The sequence below is a fragment of the Hippocampus bargibanti genome, linkage group LG07 (assembly GCF_051943395.1).
Source record: "Hippocampus bargibanti isolate YZ-2025 linkage group LG07, ASM5194339v1, whole genome shotgun sequence".
NCBI classification, from domain to species: Eukaryota; Metazoa; Chordata; class Actinopteri; order Syngnathiformes; family Syngnathidae; genus Hippocampus; species Hippocampus bargibanti.
In genome coordinates this window covers 25,968,824-25,989,906 of record NC_142740.1, presented here as the reverse complement: position 1 = coordinate 25,989,906, position 21,083 = coordinate 25,968,824, and the positions used below count along the sequence as shown (strand labels likewise).

At 41.4% G+C, this 21,083-nt stretch overlaps 1 protein-coding gene across 2 annotated transcripts; it reads left to right on the top strand.

Annotated features, from left to right (window-relative positions):
* Positions 1 to 706: 706 nt before the first annotated feature.
* Positions 707 to 21,000, top strand: pfas (phosphoribosylformylglycinamidine synthase). Of its 2 annotated transcripts, XM_089001327.1 has the most exons (25): positions 707 to 896; positions 2,338 to 2,459; positions 2,596 to 2,734; positions 2,819 to 2,924; positions 3,427 to 3,625; positions 5,073 to 5,319; positions 5,396 to 5,520; positions 7,747 to 7,875; positions 7,945 to 8,082; positions 8,152 to 8,280; positions 8,849 to 8,922; positions 9,001 to 9,157; positions 9,217 to 9,278; positions 10,722 to 10,883; positions 11,479 to 11,715; positions 12,978 to 13,208; positions 13,380 to 13,560; positions 13,724 to 13,807; positions 13,886 to 14,041; positions 15,277 to 15,399; positions 16,376 to 16,729; positions 17,265 to 17,356; positions 17,460 to 17,724; positions 18,958 to 19,098; positions 20,167 to 21,000. In XM_089001327.1, exons 2-25 carry the CDS (start codon positions 2,342 to 2,344, stop codon positions 20,475 to 20,477), a joined length of 3,960 nt encoding a protein of 1,319 aa, XP_088857453.1. In that variant the 5' UTR covers positions 707 to 896; positions 2,338 to 2,341; the 3' UTR covers positions 20,478 to 21,000. The 2 variants fall into 2 exon arrangements, with proteins under 2 accessions (XP_088857453.1, XP_088857454.1); XM_089001328.1 differs by lacking the exons at positions 707 to 896; positions 2,338 to 2,459; positions 2,596 to 2,734; positions 2,819 to 2,924; positions 3,427 to 3,625 and adding an exon at positions 4,313 to 4,607 and having other exon boundaries at positions 20,167 to 20,615.
* Positions 21,001 to 21,083: the final 83 nt, after the last annotated feature.

Below are 21,083 nucleotides of genomic sequence, written 5' to 3'. Positions count from 1 at the left end.
CAATACAAAACAAAAAAAAACATTAAAAATACAGAACGAAGAACGTGCATACCTAGAATATCAAAAAATAACTATAATCAACGTTTTTTTTAATTTAATATCATTAAACGTCTGTGTAAGCTCTCAGTCGTACAGGAGTGGTCCATCGACTAAAAGAGCGAACCTTTTAGTTCGCTGACGAAGCCTCTTGGATAGGAGGCGAAACGTCCGAAACTTTGTACAGATGACGGCTGAAGAAACCTTCTCATCTATATGATTAAACGTAATCCAAAAATGTTTCATACGTGTCAACCATGGGTAATTGCTGCCCTTATAAATGATTACAATTCCCGTATGAGTTGTAGTACGCCGTACATTATTTAAAATTATTTAAAAAACCCGAACAGAAGCGGAAATGCAGACTGCTGACCACGCATGCGCACATTATGCTTTTATCAATGCGACCGTGCGCAGCGATTAAAAAAATACATACAAATATATAAAACACGCAAAAAATAAAGATAATATAATAAAAAGAGGAAGAAAATATATATGAAATATAATATATATATGTAGAGAAAAAATGAACCAGTCAAACTCTAATTGATTCATTGGCGGCTCAATGTCGAGACTCAACTCTGTTTTGGCCCGTGATGCCTTCAAATGTCACAAGTTACTCACCCCCTCTTATTTTTTGAAGTACGCACTGCGCCTGCGCACGGCGGCACTACGGACACCGCGTCTCCCAGGCGAGTCCACGCGCTTGTCATTCACTTCCAATCATTCTGCCAGCCTCCACCGCCCTGCTGTCCACCATCGTCCGCCGTCAAGTTACCCCGCTTTCGCCTCGAGCAAACTAACCACACGTCACCCTTCTTCGGGTACGGGAAGAAGAACGGCGGCACTCACACAAAGACGTAAGTTAGCCAACTTTTGGAGGTAGAGAACTCCAGCTAGCTACTAAGTTAGCATCTGTCGTAACTAATGCCATTTAGTAATGGTGCTGAATTGGGAGAAAGACAAGAAAAGTTAGTTATTGGTCGTCTTAGTGGATCTAAGTGGTTGTCATTCGGTAACAGAAGAAAATGGTGTGCCAATGTCGGACTGTGTCGAGAAAATGATGTAAAGTTGGGTGCCGCAACTGTTGGCTATCGCGCGCGCGCGCGCGCGTGTGTATGTGAGCGTGTGTGAGAAAGACAGACATTGGGTGAAGTCGTTTTCTAATGTGTGTATGTGCGTGTGCACGTGTCTCAAAATCAATCCAATTTTAAACAGAAAGCGCCTGACCCACAATAGTGTGAGTTTAATCTTCGAAATGCTCCTTTGTCCGATTTGAGTGCGTTTATGTTTGATTTGAGTCTTCCATTTATCAGTGTCAAGCATGAAGATCACACTTGCTTATTTAGAAAATGGATGCTGTTAAACAAAAAGCAATCTACAAGTCCCAGTATTAAAGGACAACTGACGTCACTTTTTTGTTTCCTGACATCAGAAAAATGTTTTATAGCATCTAAAAAACCCAAAACACGCAGTATGATATTTTTAGTCAAATGCAAAACACCAATAAAAATGACTTAAAGTGTCCAAAAAGTACTTCAATTTGAAACCGGAAGTGGCCAGTTTCAGAAGGTCCCGCCCCCATATTCGTGGTGTCACGGCAAGACGTCTTGCCTTGCTCGAGAATCAAAACAATGGCTTCAGATTCGGAGAATATGCTTTCTTGTTACTCATCCAGTTATGAATATGATTCAAATAGTTCTGAAGAAGAAAGCATACATGTTTGCAATCGATTAAAGAAGTCCTTCCGTGTCATTTTGAGGAATCAGGAGTGGGAAATGTCGCACCCAAAGCCGTGTAAGGAATTAATCAGCCTGTTTCCACAGGTTGATTAATTCCTTACATGGAGCTTTGTCGCCCTCTTCTGCCTCTTTTTGGTCCTACACGACGTTTTCAGACCAAAGTACAGCAACATGCAATTGACGTGATGGAAGGACTGCTACAATGTGTCCTTTTTTTCGGTCGGGGGCGTTCCTACAGTTACGTAGGGTGAGGACTCGTCACCAACACGAAAACAAGACTCCCGGAATATTCAGCGCGAGTCTTAAAACGTAAAATATAAGCTATATGCGGTGGAATCTTTGTAAAATACGCTCAATAGAAGTCATTTGAAGTCATTTTACAAATTATGGACACAACTTGTCCGGAGACGTCGGTTGTCCTTTAACTTGGACTGTGTCATGCTTGATGGAAGCCGCTGAGATTACCAGTCAATGATGACCTTAAATATTTTCATACCTGTCAATTTATCCGTTTTCCTCATATTTTTTATATATATATCAACATTTTGTTTTTCATCAGCAAAATGGCTGTGGTGAGGTTTTACGGCGGTGAGGTGAGGGGGCGGAGCCTCCATCGGGCGGCGAAGCTCTACCCTTGGCTGTCTATCTCCACAGAGCTTTGCTACAACGTGGAGCTGATGGGTAAGTGTTAACTTTCTGAAAATACAGTAAACATATGAACGCTACCCACCCATGTTCAAATGGTAGTTTTTTTTTCTACCTCGGAGGGTGTGTAGACTTTTTCATCATGATCAATGACAATGCTCTCTGTTTGCAGCAGGAAGTGACACTCTGAGTGCAGAACATAAGGAGATCCTCATCTGGTTGTTTCAACCACCCCTGGGGGCAACAACACTCAGTGAGACACCCAAACTCACACAAGGAGACGGGGCTACCCTGGTGGAGATCGGGCCCAGGTACTCACCCCCCCCCCCCCCCCCAAAAAAAAAAAAAGTAGAAATATTAAACGATATATCCATATTGTTTATTGTTCTCTTTAGACTGAACTTCTCCACTGCATGGTCCACCAATGCCGTGTCCATCTGTCAGAGTGCTGGCCTCGCCAACGTCACACGGGTAGAATTATCACGCCGATTCCTGATCAAGGTAAACTATTAATAGCATTTAATATATTAAGCATATTGCTTTTAACTCATTCACTGGCAAACGAAATGCAAAAATATGTCCACTCCAGTGCCAGGGTTTTTGTCATTGTAACTTGAATTCCAGGACTCACAGAATATTGAGTTTTATGACGATATAAACATTCAATGCAGCATCAGAACCTCAGACTCTCTTTTTAATCAGAAAAAAAGTTAATTCCTAAGTTATATCCATCTGGAGTTATCTAAGCTTGAAATGGGGGTGGCTGTACAAAATACAATATATATATATATATATATATATAGCGCTTTAACAAAAGCTAAAGCTGTAACAAACCGCCAACATGGACAAAAGCCAAATTCTGCCCCCTTGTGGAAGGGAAAAACATTGCCAGAGGTCTGACCAGCGCTTCATCGGCACCCAAATAAATTCAGCGAATGAGTTAATACTTTTAATATGTGTACAGTGCATTGAATATTGTTAATCTCTGTCTTCTCCACCCAAGCTGAAGGACGAGGGTGACATGGCCGACCTCCGGAAAGACGTGACGAATCTGATCGCCCTCCTATATGACAGTATGACAGAGTGCATCTACGAGCGTCCCGTCGCCTCTTTTGCCGTGGATGCCCAAGCGCAGCCTGTGTTTGAGGTGGACATCCTGGGCGAGGGGCGAGCAGCGCTGGAGAAAGCCAATGACCACCTGGGTGAAATGTCCTTTGATGCTTTTTATAGTCTATTCTCTTTTTAGCCTAGATATCAACCTTATGTTCTCTTTTTCATGGCCACGTTTTCAGTGTGGCTGCTCTCTGTCTACTGGTGGAGGTAACGGTGTCACATGAGCCTGCGCTAATGTTATTATAAGTCACACTACCGCCATGCTTGTCGTTATCTGGCACGTGCTTGTCTGTGACTATGCATGGAAGCAGCAAGAAATACGCCACGCTCAAAAATATGGGGAAAATAGACAGATATGTTTTAAATTACTAGCAGTAATAAATAGACATATTGCGATTGTATTAATGTGCAATACACAAATATTGGAAAAAAAGAGGCCAATTTCTGTTTTAAAATTGGGTTGAAAAAGCATGAATTCGAAATATTTTCAAGAATTCACCAAATAAAAATATAGTTAAGAGGTGCAATAAATGTATATTACACAAACAATTCACAGAAAAAAATGGGTGTGTGTATGTGTGTGTATATATATATATATATATATATATATATATATATATATATATATATATATATATATATATATATATATATATATATATATATATGAAATGTGGATCTTTTCAACGTTATTGATAGTTCAAAGGCAGAGTGTAGACTGCAAGGTTAAAATATCCCATCTATCATGCATGCGAGCCATCTGTACACTTGATGCAAAAAGCTACCAACCCAGCTAAACAGAACACAATTGATGAGGAACTAGGTAAAATTATCGCAGAGAAAGCACGGCAATTTCACTCGGATATTGTCAACCTGGCAGTTCGTCATCCATTGATGATTTCAAGGCTGGCCACGGATGGTTCGAGAACTGTAAGTGTCGTACAGGGATTCATAGTGTCATTCGTCATGGTGTGGCGGCCACTTCTGACGATAAAGCTGCCAAAGCTTACAAGGAATCATTCCTCAAGATGGCCACTTCATTCCATCAAGCCATCAACGACCATCACAAAGGTAAATAAAACGACTTTATTATACTGTACCGTTTATTTCTTTAATTACAATACCATAGCACATATATTATACAGTAAAGTCTCGTTATATCGTTATCGGTTATATCGATAGTACTGCTTATTACGATACTATTTCTATGAACGCAAGGAGAAAATTTACATGCCGCAGGATCGGATATATCGATAGTCCGGTTACATCGATATTTTTTCCGACTCCCGAGAATATCGATATAACGAGACTTTACTGTACATACAACAAGGTATATTTTGTGTAGTCTTAAGGCTTAAAAAGTAGAAAGTAGAAAATTATGTTTTATGGTGACCTATATATACAGTATATGGGTTAAAATAGTACAAACTTAAAAACATTTAAGAATACCCATCCAAAAATCCAAAATGGATTTACGACGACATGAAGTCAACAAAAAGAGTAAAAATGAGGAACTCGTGCGTATGTGTCACACAGGTCTGGCCTTTGACGACTGGGATCTGGACTTCTACACGGCAATGTTCCAGAGGATCCAAAGGAACCCGACCAGCGTGGAATGTTTCGACTTGGCTCAGTCCAACAGTGAGCACAGCCGTCATTGGTTCTTCCGCGGTCGTGTTCTCATCGATGGCGAAGAGCAGAAGGAGACGTTATTCCGCCTCATCATGAATACCCAAGAACACAGTAATGACAACAATGTCATTAAGTTCTGTGACAACAGCAGGTAGGACAACAAACAAACAGGATAAGACACTCAGTCTTTGGAAGATGGTTCAGTGTGTGTGTTATTTTATGTTTAGTGGTATTCAGGGCATGGAGCTGGAGTGCCTTTACCCTAAAGATACTTCGCAAGCCAGCCCCTATGAAACACGCCGGTCGCTACGACATGTCATCTTCACTGCTGAGACACACAATTTCCCAACAGGTTAGATTAACATATTTTCCGGCGTATAAGGCGCACCCAAAAGCCTTGATTTTCTACAAAAGCTGACCCTGCGCCTTTTATGTAAAGTAATATTGAGCCACAAAAGGTCTCGCAACTACTGTCAGCAGCCACTGACTCCATTTCCCCCCCACGGAAGAAGTAGTGTGTACCCCCATGAAAATTCACCATTCATCGTGGGTGCGCCTTATAGTCCAGTGCGCCTTATACTAGTAACATCCGACTTACGACCGGCTCAACGTGCGACCACCCATACTTACGACCACGACCTCCAGACCCTATTTTTAACATTTTAAGAGGGGGAGTGTGCGAGTTATTTAGCCTCCGAGTCTCTATTCAACATTTTGAATTGATTTTGACTTGCGACCGTTTGGTCGGATGTTACCTGTATATGGAAAAAGTTTTAAAATGGACCGTTCATTGGAGGTGTGTCTTATAATCTGGTGAACCTCATTTATGGAAAAGGTTTGAAAATGCACCATTCATCGGGGTTATTCCTTATAGTCCGGTGCACATTATATTTGGAATTTGAAAATGCACCATTCATTGGGGAGACGCCTTATAGTCCGGTGCGCTTTATTTATGGAAAAGGTTTGAAAATGCACCATTCATTGGTGCTGCACCTTATACAGTAAAGTCTCGTTATATCGATATTCAAGGGAGTCCGAAAAAATATCGATATAACCGGGACTATCGATATATCCGACCCTGTTTGCATGTAATTTTCTCCGTGCGTGCATAGAAATAGTATCGATATAACCGGGACTATCGATATATCCGATATCGATATAACGAGACTTTACTGTATATGGAAAAAGTTTGAAAATTCACCATTCATTGGGGGTGTGCCTTATAGTCTGGTGCGCCTTATATATGGAAAAAGCTTGAAAATGCACCATTCATCGGGGGTATTCCTTATAGTCTGGTGCACATTATATTTGGAATTTGAAAATGCACCATTCATTGGGGATACGCCTTATAGTCCGGTGCGCTTTATTTATGGAAAAGGTTTGAAAATGCACCATTCATTGGTGCTGCACCTTATACAGTAAAGTCTCGTTATATCGATATTCAAGGGAGTCCGAAAAAATATCGATATAACCGGGACTATCGATATATCCGACCCTGTTTGCATGTAATTTTCTCCGTGCGTGCATAGAAATAGTATCGATATAACCGGGACTATCGATATATCCGATATCGATATAACGAGACTTTACTGTATATGGAAAAAGTTTGAAAATTCACCATTCATTGGGGGTGTGCCTTATAGTCTGGTGCGCCTTATATATGGAAAAAGCTTGAAAATGCACCATTCATCGGGGGTATTCCTTATAGTCTGGTGCACATTATATTTGGAATTTGAAAATGCACCATTCATTGGGGATACGCCTTATAGTCCGGTGCGCTTTATTTATGGAAAAGGTTTGAAAATGCACCATTCATTGGTGCTGCACCTTATACAGTAAAGTCTCGTTATATCGATATTCAAGGGAGTCCGAAAAAATATCGATATAACCGGGACTATCGATATATCCGACCCTGTTTGCATGTAATTTTCTCCGTGCGTGCATAGAAATAGTATCGATATAACCGGGACTATCGATATATCCGATATCGATATAACGAGACTTTACTGTATATGGAAAAAGTTTGAAAATTCACCATTCATTGGGGGTGTGCCTTATAGTCTGGTGCGCCTTATATATGGAAAAAGCTTGAAAATGCACCATTCATCGGGGGTATTCCTTATAGTCCGGTGCACATTATATTTGGAATTTGAAAATGCACCATTCATTGGGGATACGCCTTATAGTCCGGTGCGCTTTATTCATGGAAAAAGTTTTAAGATGCACCATTCATTGGGTATGTGCCTTATAGTCTAGTGCGCCTTATATTTGGAATTTGAAAATGCACCATTCATTGGGGATACGCCTTATAGTCCGGTGCGCTTTATTTATGGAAAAGGTTTGAAAATGCAACATTCATTGGGGGTGCGCCTTATAGTCCAGTGCACCTTATATATGGCAAAAGTTTGAAAATGTACCATTCATTGGGGGTGCGCGTCATACTCCGGTACACCTTATACAATGGAAAATATGGTATTTTGGGTTGTGATATGCAATTAAAAAGGTCAACTTTCCATTACATGTCCTTGTTTTAAAGTGATTTCCATTCATAAGTTTTATCATGTGTTGAACCCCACAGGCGTGGCTCCGTTTAGCGGCGCCACCACCGGCACCGGGGGCCGCATCCGAGATGTTCAAAGTGCCGGGAGGGGCGGCCACGTCATCGCTGGCACTGCCGGGTACTGCTTTGGCAACTTGCACATACCAGGTATGAGACGTAAGTTTGTCCAAACCACCCCCCCATCAACATTATAGTGTCTCCCATCATGCTTTGCAGGTTACACGCTTCCCTGGGAGGAGAACTGCAAAGGGTGGGAGTACCCCACCAGCTTCGCCCAGCCGTTACAGGTCGCCATCGAGGCGAGCGATGGCGCTTCCGACTACGGAAACAAATTTGGGGAGCCCGTTCTGTCGGGTGAGGATGTGAAGAAGAAAAAAACGACCCCAAAAAATAAACAAAGTCAACTGATGTTTTATTGACTAGGATTCGCCCGTTCCTTTGGTATGCGGCTGCCCAACGGGGAGCGGCGAGAGTGGATTAAGCCCATCATGTTCAGTGGGGGACTCGGTTGCATTGAGGATACACATGTCGTGAAAGAACAGCCGGAAGAAGGTAGATTTAGTTATAGAAATACAAAATTCTATTTATATGCCTCGAGTACCTATACCACAGGTGTCAAAGTCAAGGCCCGCGGGCCAAATGCGGCCCGCCACATCATTTTTTTCGGCCCGCGAAAGCAAATCAAACGTGTTAAATTCCATGATGATTGCTAAAATCTGAGCCAAAATTTCATATTTTTGGATGTCAACCACAATAAAAGTCATTATTCTTGACTTCAGATTTGAAAACGAGTTATTCATTAATTTGCTGTGTGCTCTATATGTAATATTTGAAGGGATTTAAACATTCTAATGGGTTCCCCAAATTCATAACGGCCCTCGAGAGGAAACCATAACTATAATGTGGCCCGCGGCAAAAAATGACTTTGACACCCCTGACCTATACGGTCTATACCCGGTAATACTTTTCATATAGTTTTATCAATTAAATTAAACCATATACTATTTGTTCACATTTAAAATTAATAAATGTATATATTTTTATTTTGTTGAGTACATTAACTATTTTAGTAAACCAAAAAATGTTTTTTTTTTTTTTTTAAATTGCATACGTCAATTAGGTATGGAAGTGGTCAAGATCGGCGGCCCTGTGTACCGAATTGGCGTGGGAGGAGGAGCGGCTTCTTCTGTTCAAGTATGGCGATTCAAACCTGTCTTTTCTGAAGATCAACGACTTCATAATAATAGTTGAATCGCTTTTGGTGCCCGGCAGGTGCAAGGTGACAACTCCAGTGACAGAGACCTTGGCGCTGTGCAGCGAGGAGATGCCGAGATGGAGCAGAAGATGAATCGAGCGCTGAGGGCCTGCCTGGAGCGATATGATGGCAATCCCATTTGCAGTATCCATGATCAGGGAGCGGGAGGGAACGGTAGGATGGAATATTCGTTGTGAGAATGAATGAGGAAACTCAAAATGTTGCATTTCCAGGAAATGTTCTCAAGGAATTGAGCGAGCCTGCCGGTGCTGTCATTTACTGCAGTCGATTTAAGGTGAGATATAGCGGAAACATTTAATAAAACCTCAGGGGTCCTCTTTTTAAGAAGCCTAAATACCCCACAAATGTTTCAATGTTGCATCAAATGTTTTTGTAAATCCCTAAAAATCGGGTTGAACAATTAGCTTATTCACTGCTAAAAATGTGTCCACTCAAGTGCCAGGGTTATTGTCATTGTCACTTGAATTCCAGGACATACAGAATATTGAGTTTAAGGACTACATAAACATTCGATACAGCATTAGAAACCTTAGACTCTCTTCTTTCATCAGAAAAACAAGTTATACAGGTATGGAGTTAGATGAACTTGAAATGAGGGCGGCTGTGCAAAATACCTACATATTGGGTTACATAGCGCTTTAACAACAGCTGAAAGCACTAACATGGAAGAAATGGGAATGGCTGCCCCCTTATGGAAGAGAAAAAAAATATTGCCAGAGACCATGGACAGCACTTTCTCAGCACCCAAGCATGAAAAAACAAAACCCGAACAAATTTGGGAATGGCGCTCGACGTCATTTTCATTTCACAAATAAATTTGGGAATGGCAGTGAATGAGTTAATCACATTGAAATTGGCATAGCGACAGTGTAGCGTGCAAAGTCTGCAAATAAAAATTTTACAATATGACAACACCAATAATTTTTGTTAGGCTTTTTTTCTTCTTTCCCCGGGCTGTGTTAGCATTAAGCTTGTTAGTTCAAAGGCAGAGTGTAGACTGCAAGGTTAAAATATCCCATCAATCAGGCTCCACAAACAACCCGCACAAGCCATCCGTACACTTGATGCAAAAAGCTATCAACCCAGCTAAACAGAACACAATTGATGAGGAACTAGATAAAATTATCACAGAGAAAGCACCGACAAGGGATCATTCCTCAAGATGGTGAAAGAAGAAGGTTACGTTCCTCATCAAATGTTTAATGGTGAGGAAACCGGCCACTCCATTCCATCTAGCAGTCCATTCCATCAAGCCATCAACGACCATCACAAAGGTACATAAAACGACTTTATTATACAGTACAGTTTATTTCTTTAATTATAATACCATAGCACATTTATGATCCAAAAAAATACGCTATATTTTGTGTAGTTTTAAGGCTTAGAAAATTAGAAAGGAGAAAATTATGTTTTATGAGTACCTGGGAACGGATTATTCTCATTTTAATGGTTTCCTATGGGAAATTATTTTTTGGGATACACACTTTTGGCCTTACACACTCTGTCTGGGAACCAATTAAGTTTGTAAGCTAAGGTATCCCTGCATATGTAACTGTAATAACTACATAAGTTGACTACTATTTACAGTGCATGAGTCCAGGTTTTTCTTTTTTTTACCCTACGTGTGTTTATTAAGGAAATTTTCACTTCGCAAATGATTCTCCTCTACAGAAAAAAAAATGCTCGTATAAAACTCCATTTGCCTGTGTTGTTTCAGAAAGGCGACCCGACACTTAGCGTCCTGGAATTGTGGGGGGCCGAATATCAAGAGAGCAATGCCCTCCTTCTACGCCCGTCGGATCGCGCCTTCCTTGAGAAGGTGTGCCAGCGGGAAAAATGCCCTGTGGACTTCGTGGGAAATATAACTGGCGATGGCAAGGTGCACGTCCGTCCTATTCTGCTTTTTATATTGTTAAAAAAATGTGAACTCGTTTAACGAATTTCCCATTTAATTCATTCACTGCCATTCCCGAACGGGAATTGTAAAGCATGACATGGAGCGCCATTCCCGAATTTGTTTGTGTTTCTGTTTATCTTGCTGGGGGGTGCGGATCAAGCTCTGGTCTGACCTCTGGCAAAGTTTTTCTCTTCCACGAGGGGGCAGCATTTGCCTTATTTCCATGTTCGCGCTTTGTTACTGCTTCAGATGTTGTTATAGCGCTATATAAACCAATATATATTGTATTCTATTTTGTACAGCCACCCCCATTTTAAGCTCAGATAACTCCAAATCCATATAAATTTGGAATTAACTCTTTTCTGATGAAAGAAGAGAGTCTAAAGTTTCTAATGCTGTATTCAATGTTTATGTAGTCCTAAAACTCAATATTCTGTGGGTCCTTGCAATTTGAGAGAAAATGACAAAAACCCTGGCACTGGAATGGACATTTTTACACATCATCTGGCAGTGAATGAGTTAAAATACATGTTTGTGTCCATTTTGCATTTGACTCACATTCTCCGCACTCCCTCAGATTGTGTTGGTGGACGACGAGGGCGCAAGCGCCGAGCGAGTCGGCAACGGGCGCCATCCTGTGGACCTGCAACTGGAATGGGTGCTGGGTAAGATGCCACAGAAGGAGTTCAAGATGGAGCGAAGGAGCCCTGTGCTTCGCCCGTTGTTACTTCCCGCTGGACTGACGGTCAAAGACGCCTTGGAGAGAGTTTTACGCTTGCCCGCTGTGGCCTCCAAACGCTACCTTACTAATAAGGTTTGTTCTTGTTACTTGTTCGCATTACATACTTTATTATTATTATTTTATTATTATTATTATTATTATTATTATTATTATTAAACATACGAAAAATCAAATAAAAACAGATTGTTGATTGTTAAATGCGGATGCGAGTCTGTGTGTATGCTAACATCAAGTGCTAATGAAGCTTCGAGGAAAAATCTTCACTTCCTGTTTTAGTTTTAGGACGACATAAATATTCAATACAGCATTAGAAGAGTCTTGTTTCATCAGGGAAAAAAAAAGATTTAATTTCTAAGTTATATGGGTCTGGAGTTATCTGAGCTTGAAATGGGGGTGGCTGTACAAAATACAATACATACATATTGGTTGATATAGTGCTTTAACAACAGCTGAAGCTGGAACAAAGCACTAATATAACAATAATACATTTCCAGAGGCCATGGAGTGCGCTTTATCGGCACCCAAGCATGAAAAAAACAACATCCAAACAGATTCGGGAATGGCGCTCTCTGTCATATTTTCAATTCCCGAATAAATTTGTCAATGGCAATGAATGAGTTAATGTTTGTGTGATTTTAATTCCTAAGTTATATAGGTCTGGAGTTATAAAAGCTTGAAATGGGGGCGGATGTGCAAAATACAATAGAATACATACATATAGATTTATATAGCGCTTTTACAGCTGAAGCTATAACAAAGTGCTAACATGGAGTAAAGGAAAATGCTGCTCCCTTGTCGAAGGGAAAAAAAATTGTCAGAGGTCTGTGCAGCGCTTTATCGGCACACTCCGCAAGAAAAACAAAAACCCGAACAAATTCGGGAATGCCGCTCTACGTCACACTTTTCAATTCCTGAATAAATTTGGGAATGGCAGCGAAGGAGTTCAATGACAATAATAATAATAATAATAATTTTAATACATTAATTTCTAAGCGCCTTTCAAATTGGTGTTTTCATGTTTATTATGTTTGTCAAAGTCATTAGAAGTGCCTTGCACGCTGGGTCCGAGAGGACAGTAATTTCATCTGTGCTGTATGTCATGCATATTAGCATATTTGACAATAAAGCTGACTTTGACTTGACTTTAAAACTCTCAAGGACAATTTACAGTCACAGGACTTTTTTTCTGCGGGTGAGCAGCGGCAGCCATTCGCGCCAGCGTTTACTCTACCCAGAAGTTAATTACAAGTAGATTTATAAAAAAAGAATGTAAAAATAAAAATAAGTTGATCTCTGATCCTTTTTTGACTTACAGTGTTTTTTCTTTTATGCAGGTAGACAGATCCGTGACGGGATTGGTGGCCCAGCAACAATGTGTGGGTCCCCTTCACACTCCATTGGCGGATGTCGCCGTGGTGGCTTTGTCACCATTTGGCCTGCAGGGGGCCGCGACGGCCATCGGCGAGCAGCCCGTCAAAGCGCTGGTCAATGCGGCGGCGGGCGCTCGCATGGCGGTCGGTGAAGCGCTCACCAACCTGATGTTTGCTAGAGTCACCGCTCGAAAGGTGAGCAGACGTCTCGGTGTGACGAAACAATATGGTGGATGTGTCATACTGTCATTTTCAGACTTTTATAGAACAGAACAGTCAAGTTCTGAAATTGAAAAAACTTTGTAAGTCAAGATACTGTTCTAGTTTCTGTCTTCTGGAGTATTTTTTTTGTTCAATGTGTCATAGGATGTGAAGTGTAGTGGTAACTGGATGTGGGCCGCTAAGCTACCCGGCGAGGGGGCACTCCTTTGGGAATCATGCCAAGCGATGTGTAACGTGATGGCGGAGCTGGGCGTGGCCATTGACGGCGGCAAGGACTCGCTGAGTATGGCCGCACGCGTAGGAAAGGAAACCGTCAAAGCTCCGGGTATGATTCTGCCATTCACATATTTATTCATAGCATAACATATATTTCATATATATATTTCATCTGCTACAATGTAAACACCAACAAACCTTCTTTGGTGATTGCTGTGTATATAAACGTTCTATCACTGACCTTATAAGCGCTTAAATTAATTACATTTCAGGAGCTTTGGTTATCTCCGCTTATGCCGTGTGTCCAGACATCAGTGCCACAATCACACCTGATCTTGAGGATCCACATGGCAAAGGTAACACTCAACACACACACACACACACACACAGACTAAAAATTCTTTCCAGCGCTGATTCTTGATTCATGTCTGCAGGCGTGCTGCTGTGGGTTCCTCTCAGCCCGGGCCGGCACCGTCTGGGAGGTTCAGCGCTGGCTCAGTGCTACGCTCAGCTGGGAGATTGTTCTCCTGACATGGAGCAGCCACAACTCCTGGCGGCCTGCTTTGACATCACTCAGATGCTAATCAATGGTCAGTGTCCAATGTCCAAAGCAGTGGCGGGCTGTGGATTTTCATCGCTAGGCCTTCAGTAGTGCTACGTCTGAATCAATCCAGACTGAAAAAAGTGTGGTGTGATTTACTATAAGTCCACTAGAGGCTACCGTTAGCCAGGAAATAACTGACCGACTCTTCTTCACTATGTCCATTTTTTCTTGAAAAGTCTGTTTTGATAATGGCTTTAACAGTAACTCTCAAACAAATCTGTTTCTTCTCCTCCGTCGGCCATTGTGGGTTGACAAAACCGCTATTTCATCAATATAATATATTTGCTTATGCAGCTCGCTACCGACACAGTATGCTAGCTCTGGCCAGTATGCGCTTATCACTAGCGGCTTGTGATCAGAGCAATTTTTGCAAACTAAGATTGGCTAGTGACGAGCCAATCATAGTTAGCAAAAACTCTGACGTTGACCAGCGCCTTCAAGAAGGCCATGGTACCCCTTTTGGGTTACCCATTCGAAATCTGATTGGTAAAACAACAGTTTCATTGACACATTTGATGCTCCAGGGCCTGCAGAACTGATAGTGAAGGCGTCCAGGTAGATGGCTGAAATGTGATTGGTTAAATGCTTTAATCCGAAAACGCACATCTGTAAGCTGTGTGTATGATACGTAGCAAGTGAAAATAGCAGTATCAATATTTGATATTTGGTTATAATTATATATGATTGGAGGGCAATTTAATTAAAAATGTAAGACTTTTAATGTTCAACATAATAAAATAAGAAAACCTTTATCCATTTCAAAATGGAGAAATTCCCAAATCACAACAGCAATTTTATTTTTTATTTTTTCTTCAAGATGGCGCCTTTACAACAGCTCCTGTATTTTTTTTTCTACTTCTTTCTTTCCTTTCCTCTTCCTTACATAATTTTGTTGATGTAAAATGTAAATTTCTCCACTGCGAGACTAATAAAGACTAGTCCAATCCAATCCAAAATTATCAAAGGAAGAAGTAGAAAAACAAAATGAAGGAGCTGCTGTAAAGGCAGCCACTCTGGCGGCGCCATCTTGAGAAGTCAAAATGACAACATAATACATTTATTTGTTTCTATGTATAATTTTATATAAGAAATAAAAGTCAAACAATACATTAAAATATATGTGAAATGGGATTTGAGACAGACTAAATCAGTCTAAAATGAAAACATCAAAACAACACTTATCGGAATTCCTGTCATGTGACGTAACGTGCGCTCCTTTAGATCGTCTGCTGAGCGCAGGACATGACATCAGCGACGGAGGACTCATTTCCTGCGCACTAGAGATGGCATTTGCCGGAAACCGCGGCCTGGATCTGGATGTGCCGTCACTGGGAGCCCCGGGGGGTGAGGCGGTGCTCATTCCTTTTGCATCTAGAGTGATACCTCGGTTTACGAACCCCTTGGCTTACGAACTTTGCGATTTACGAACATTATATTTATGAACATTTTACCTTGGCATACGAACTTTTTTCGTACACGGAGCTGCCTCAATGAGTGATGTGTCATTTTCGAACGGGCCCGTTCTTCTAACAACAAAAATGGCAGCCGACTGTTTTTGTCCTCTATTCCCCGCCCCCAGTCTTCGGTTAAAGCCACGTGATTAGTCAAGAACGCAGTAGTGAGGGGGGGTAGTTTAAACATTAAAGAGACAGGCAGACGACAGTGAGAGAGTTTCAACTTTGATAGTTCAAAGGAAGAGTGTAGACTGCAAGGTTAAAATATACCATCAATCAGGCTCCACAAACGACCAGCACAAGCCATCTGTACACTTGATGCAAAAAGCTATCAACCCAGCTAAACAGAACACATTTGATGAGGAACCAGATAAAATGATCGCAGAGAAAGCACCTACAAGTGATCATTTCTCAAGATGGTGAAAGAAGGTTACGTTCCTCATCAGGTGTTTATGCAGATGAAACCGGCCACTCCACTCCACCTTATTATACAGTACAGTTTATTTATTTTATTATAATACCATAGCACATTTATTATACATAAAATAAGGTATATTTTGTGTAGTTTTAAGGCTTAGAAAATTAGAAAGTAGAAAATTATGTTTTATGGGGACCTGGGGACGGATTATTCTCATCTTAATGGTTTCCTATGGGAAATTATTTTTTGGGATACACACTTTTTGCCTTCCACACTCTGTCTCGGAAGCAATTAAGTTTGTACGACAAGTTATCACTATATGAGAATTTAGAACACTTTGATCATGGTTTGACCCGCAAAATAATTGTAGATGCTGCTTTCTTATTGGATGATGATGCGCGTTTAAGGTTGCATCTAATTATAAAATCTCTCTTTCCTTTTGGTGCAGCCATTGAGCTGCTCTTCGCCGAAGAGTTAGGACTTCTTCTTGAGGTGTCCGAGCTCGATGAAGAAAACGTACGTCACCGATTCCTCGACGCCGGCGTTGAGTGCCACCGCATCGGCAGGACCAACGGTTTCGGCCCCGAAGCGATGGTGACCGTTCGCGTGGACGGACAAGAAGTGCTGAGGGAACGTTTGCCCGTTCTCCGAGCGTTGTGGGAGGAAACCGGATTCCAGCTGGAGCGCCTGCAAGCAGACGAGTTTTGCGTTCAACAGGAAGAGGAGGGGCTTGCCAAGAGGACGCAGCCTACTTTTAAAGTGACCTTTGACCCGTCTGAGATTCCTCTTTGCAAACAGCCTGGTAAGACTAATCAGCATCCAAGCTGGTTTCATTTGAGTTTTTTTTTATTTTATTTTATTTATATATTTTTTATTTAATTATTAAGTGGGGACCTCTTTTTTTGGGTTTATATTACTTTTTTTAAGTTTGTTCATAAATGGGGGCCGTAGGTAGGTAGATAGATAGATAGCTAGCAACATATATTTTCATATGTGAGGCTGAGAACACGTTTAATGGGTATGTAAAATTTGGCACTTAAGTGAAATAAACAAAAATCTAAGTTTTGGGTCCAAAATTAGAAACAGTGACACAGTTTACTCTAACAAATATTCCATATGTGGCCATGCGTAACCTATCATTGAATGTGTTAAAATGATTTCTTCCTGGGAGAAAAAACATTTGATTCAACATTATAAGAAACTGAAGAATATTTATTCTGATGAAATTCTGCGGCTCTTGACAGTTTAAAGAAGGCCGCTGAATATCAAAAATTATTTGATAATCATTTAGTTGTTGAGTAATCGTTGTACCTTAAATGCTACGTATTTTGTCGTAGGAGCGGTGAATCCTCGCGTGGCTGTTTTGAGGGAGGAAGGCAGCAACGGCGATCGAGAAATGTCAACTTCTCTCCACATGGCCGGTTTTGAGGTTTGCGTTCTTCTCATCTCAACATTTTTATTCAAATATGATTTACAAATCATTCTTCAATCACCGAATCACTCCCCCCCCCCCCCTCTCCGCTTATTTGTAGGTATGGGACGTAACCATGCAGGACCTTTGCTCTGCTGCAATCACGCTGGAGCCGTTCCGAGCCGTCGTGTTCGTGGGAGGCTTCAGCTACGCCGATGTACTGGGCTCGGCGAAAGGTTGGGCCGCCACTGCGGCGTATAATGCCGCAGCCAAAGCCCAATTTGACCACTTCCGCCGAAGAGCCGACACGCTAAGCTTGGGCGTGTGCAACGGCTGCCAACTGCTCGCTCTACTGGGCTGGGTGGGAGAGAGCAAAGATGGTCAAGGTGGGATAGACTGCTGTGTTATACTTTGGACTAAAATCAGCTGATTACCATATTTTCCGGTGTATAAGGCGCACCCCCAATGAATGGTGTACAGACGCTCCCCTACTTACGAACATTTGAGTTACGAACCACGGTACATACGAACATGTTTGTAGTAACATATGTAGTATTCTCTCCAGTTGTACATGGACATATCTTTATCGAGCATATGTTATATTCAATGTTTATTTTTCAGTACAAACCAATCCATGTTACTTATACAAGCCTTAAAGGACAACCGACACCATTTTTTTGTTTCCTGACATCAGAAAAACGTTTTGTAGCATCTAAAATACCCAAAGCATGCAGGGTGATATTTTTAGTGAAATGCAAAACACCAATAAAAATGAGTTAGTATCCCAAAACTACTTCAACAGTGGGGGGGGGGGTTTACAGAAACAGTGCTGCAAATAATAAGACAGACGACAGAGAGTGAGAAAATGGATAGAAAACACAGTGAAATGTGGATCTTTTCAACTTTATTGATAGTTCAAAGGCAGAGTGTAGACTGCAAGGTTAAAATATCCCATCAATCAGGCTCCACAAACAACCCGCACAAGCCATCTGTACACTTGATGAAAAAAGCTATCATCCAGCTAAACAGAACACAATTGATGAGGAACTAGATAAAATTATCACAGAGAAAGCACCTACTAGGGATCATTCAAGATGGTGAAAGAAGGTTATGTTCCTCATCAAGTGTTTAATGCTGAGGAAACCGGCCACTCCATTCCATCAAGCCATCAACGACCATCACAAAGATAAATAAAACAACTTTATTATACAGTACAGTTTATTTCTTTAACTATAATACAATATCACATTTATTATACATAAAATAAGGTATATTTTGTGTGGTTTTAAGGCTTAGAAAATTAGAAAGTAGAAAATTATGTTTTATGGGGACCTGGGAACGGATTATTCTCATTTTAATGGTTTCCAATGGGAAATTAATTTTTGGGATACACACTATTCGCCTTACACACTCTGTCTGGGAAACAATTAAGTTCGTAAGTCAAGGTATCACTGTAGTTGCGAGTCATGTTGTGGCTCAATATTACTTCACATATAAAGCACAGGGTCATCTTTTGAAGAAAATCAAGGCTTTTGGGTGTGCCTTATACACCAAAAAATACGGTAATTTCCCTTGAAAAAATATTGATATTTTAACATCTTTGTATGTCTTTCCCCTAGCATCGGATGTGGTTCTGACCCATAACAGGTCTGGCAGATTCGAATCTCGCTTTGTAACCGTGGGCATCCAGGCATCGCCGTCCGTGTGGCTGACAGGCATGGAGGGTTCGGCTCTGGGCGTCTGGGTAGCTCATGGAGAAGGTACTTCACTGACTGAGCGTTTGATCCATAATGATAATAATACATGACATTTTAAGCGCCTTTCAAAGCTCTCAAGGACACTTTACAGCCACAGACAAGCATAGGTACTATAATAAATAAAATAGAATCACAAATAGAATTCAATAAATAAATGTGCACCAAATCCAGCAGACATTTAAAGGACAACCGACGTCACTTTTTTGCTTTTTAACTGACATCAGAAAAACGTTTTATAGCATCTAAAATACCCAAAACACGCAGTATGATATTTTTAGTCAAATGCAAAACATCAATAAAAATGACTTGAAGTGTCCAAAATCTGCAAAAAATTGAGCTGCGAATTGGGCATTTTTCAGAAAGTCCCGCCTCCAGTTCGTGATGTCACGCCAAGACGTGTTGCGTTGCTAGTGAATCCAAACAATGGCTTCAGATTCGGACAATATGCTTTCTTGTTACACATCCAGTTATGAATATGATTCAAATAGCTCTGAAGAGGAAAGCATACATGTTTTCAATCGATTAAAGAATTTATTTTTGCCATTTTGAGGCAACATTGGGGGAAAATCTCTCACCCAAAAAAGAGGCACAAAATGGCGACCTCCTGTAGCCACCTCCGTTTCCACAGGCTGATAAATTCCTTATATGGAGCTTGGATGCCCTCTTCTGGCGGCTTTTGGGTGCAACACGAGGTCCCCAGACCAAACAGGTACAGCAAAATGCATTGACGTGGTGGAAGGACCGCTACAATGCATCTTTTTTTTTCGGTCAGGGGCGTTCCTTTAGTGACGTCACGTACAGACTCGTCAGCAACTCAAAAACAAGACTTCCGGAGTATTCAGCGTGAGTCTTTAAACGTAAAATATCAGCTATATGCGGTGGAATCTTTGTAAAATATGCTCAGTAGAAGTCATTTGAAGCCATTTTACAAATTATGGACACAACTTGTCCGAAGACGTCGGTTGTCCTTTAATTTCAGAGAGGCAGAGTGAAAGGGAAGAAGCTGAAAGAGAGGCGTCCATCAACCCTTCCGAAACACAATTTCACATTTTTTTTTCTCCTCCCCCATAGGTTTGATGCAGTTCCGTAACGCCCAGGTTCTGGATGACATCACCTCATCTGGCCTGGCCCCGGTCCGTTACTTAGATGACGACAGCCTGCCCACCGAGGAATACCCCCTGAATCCCAACGGCTCGCCGATGGGCGTGGCGGCCTTGTGCTCACGGGACGGCAGGCACTTGGCCATGATGCCCCACCCAGAGCGATGCACGCTGGGCTGGCAGTGGCCGTGGGCGCCGCGCAGCTTTAGACCGCAGCTGGAGACTTCTCCCTGGCTGCGAATGTTCCGTAACGCCGCCGCTTGGTGCAGCCAAAAATGCTGAGATTACCATTTTTCTGAATCAGAATCAGTCGCATTTCTTCCCTCAATGTTACTGCTGTCCCTTTTCACCTTTTTTTGGGGTGGAGGGCCCTTAAAAATGAGATTTGGATTTTCAATTATTAAACTACTCACATTGGTATTGCAACATTTTATTGAATCTGCAAAAGCCACTTGAAGAACATGTATGCAAAAACCGTTGAGTTAACTCATTCACTGCCATTCACGAATTTATTCAGGAATTGAAAATATGACGTAGAGCGCCATTCCCTAATTTGCCCGGGTTTTTTTATTTTCATGCTTGGGTGCCGATAAAGCACTGACCATGGCCTATGGAAATGTTTTTCCATTCCACAAGGGGCATCATTTCCCTTTTTTTCCATGTTAGCGCTTTGTTCCAGCATCACCTGTTGTTAAAGCGCTATATAAATCAATATGTATTTTATTGTATTTTGTACAACCGTCCCCATTTCACGCTCATATAACTCCAGAGCTATATAATTTAGGAATTAACTTTTTTTTTTTTTTTACAAAAAAAGAGAGTTTAAGATTTCTTACGCTGTATTTCCGGGTTGAGTGAACGCTGGCGCGTGTGGCTGCCGCTGCTCAC

Excerpts from the sequence above, each read along its gene's own strand:
- pfas (XM_089001327.1), top strand. The coding sequence starts at position 2,342 with ATGGCTGTGGTGAGGTTTTACGGCGGTGAGGTGAGGGGGCGGAGCCTC. Across the intron at positions 15,400-16,375 it reads GTCACTGGGAGCCCCGGGGG|CCATTGAGCTGCTCTTCGCC; the intron begins GTGAGGCGGTGC and ends CTTTTGGTGCAG. Across the intron at positions 17,725-18,957 it reads AGAGAGCAAAGATGGTCAAG|CATCGGATGTGGTTCTGACC; the intron begins GTGGGATAGACT and ends TCTTTCCCCTAG.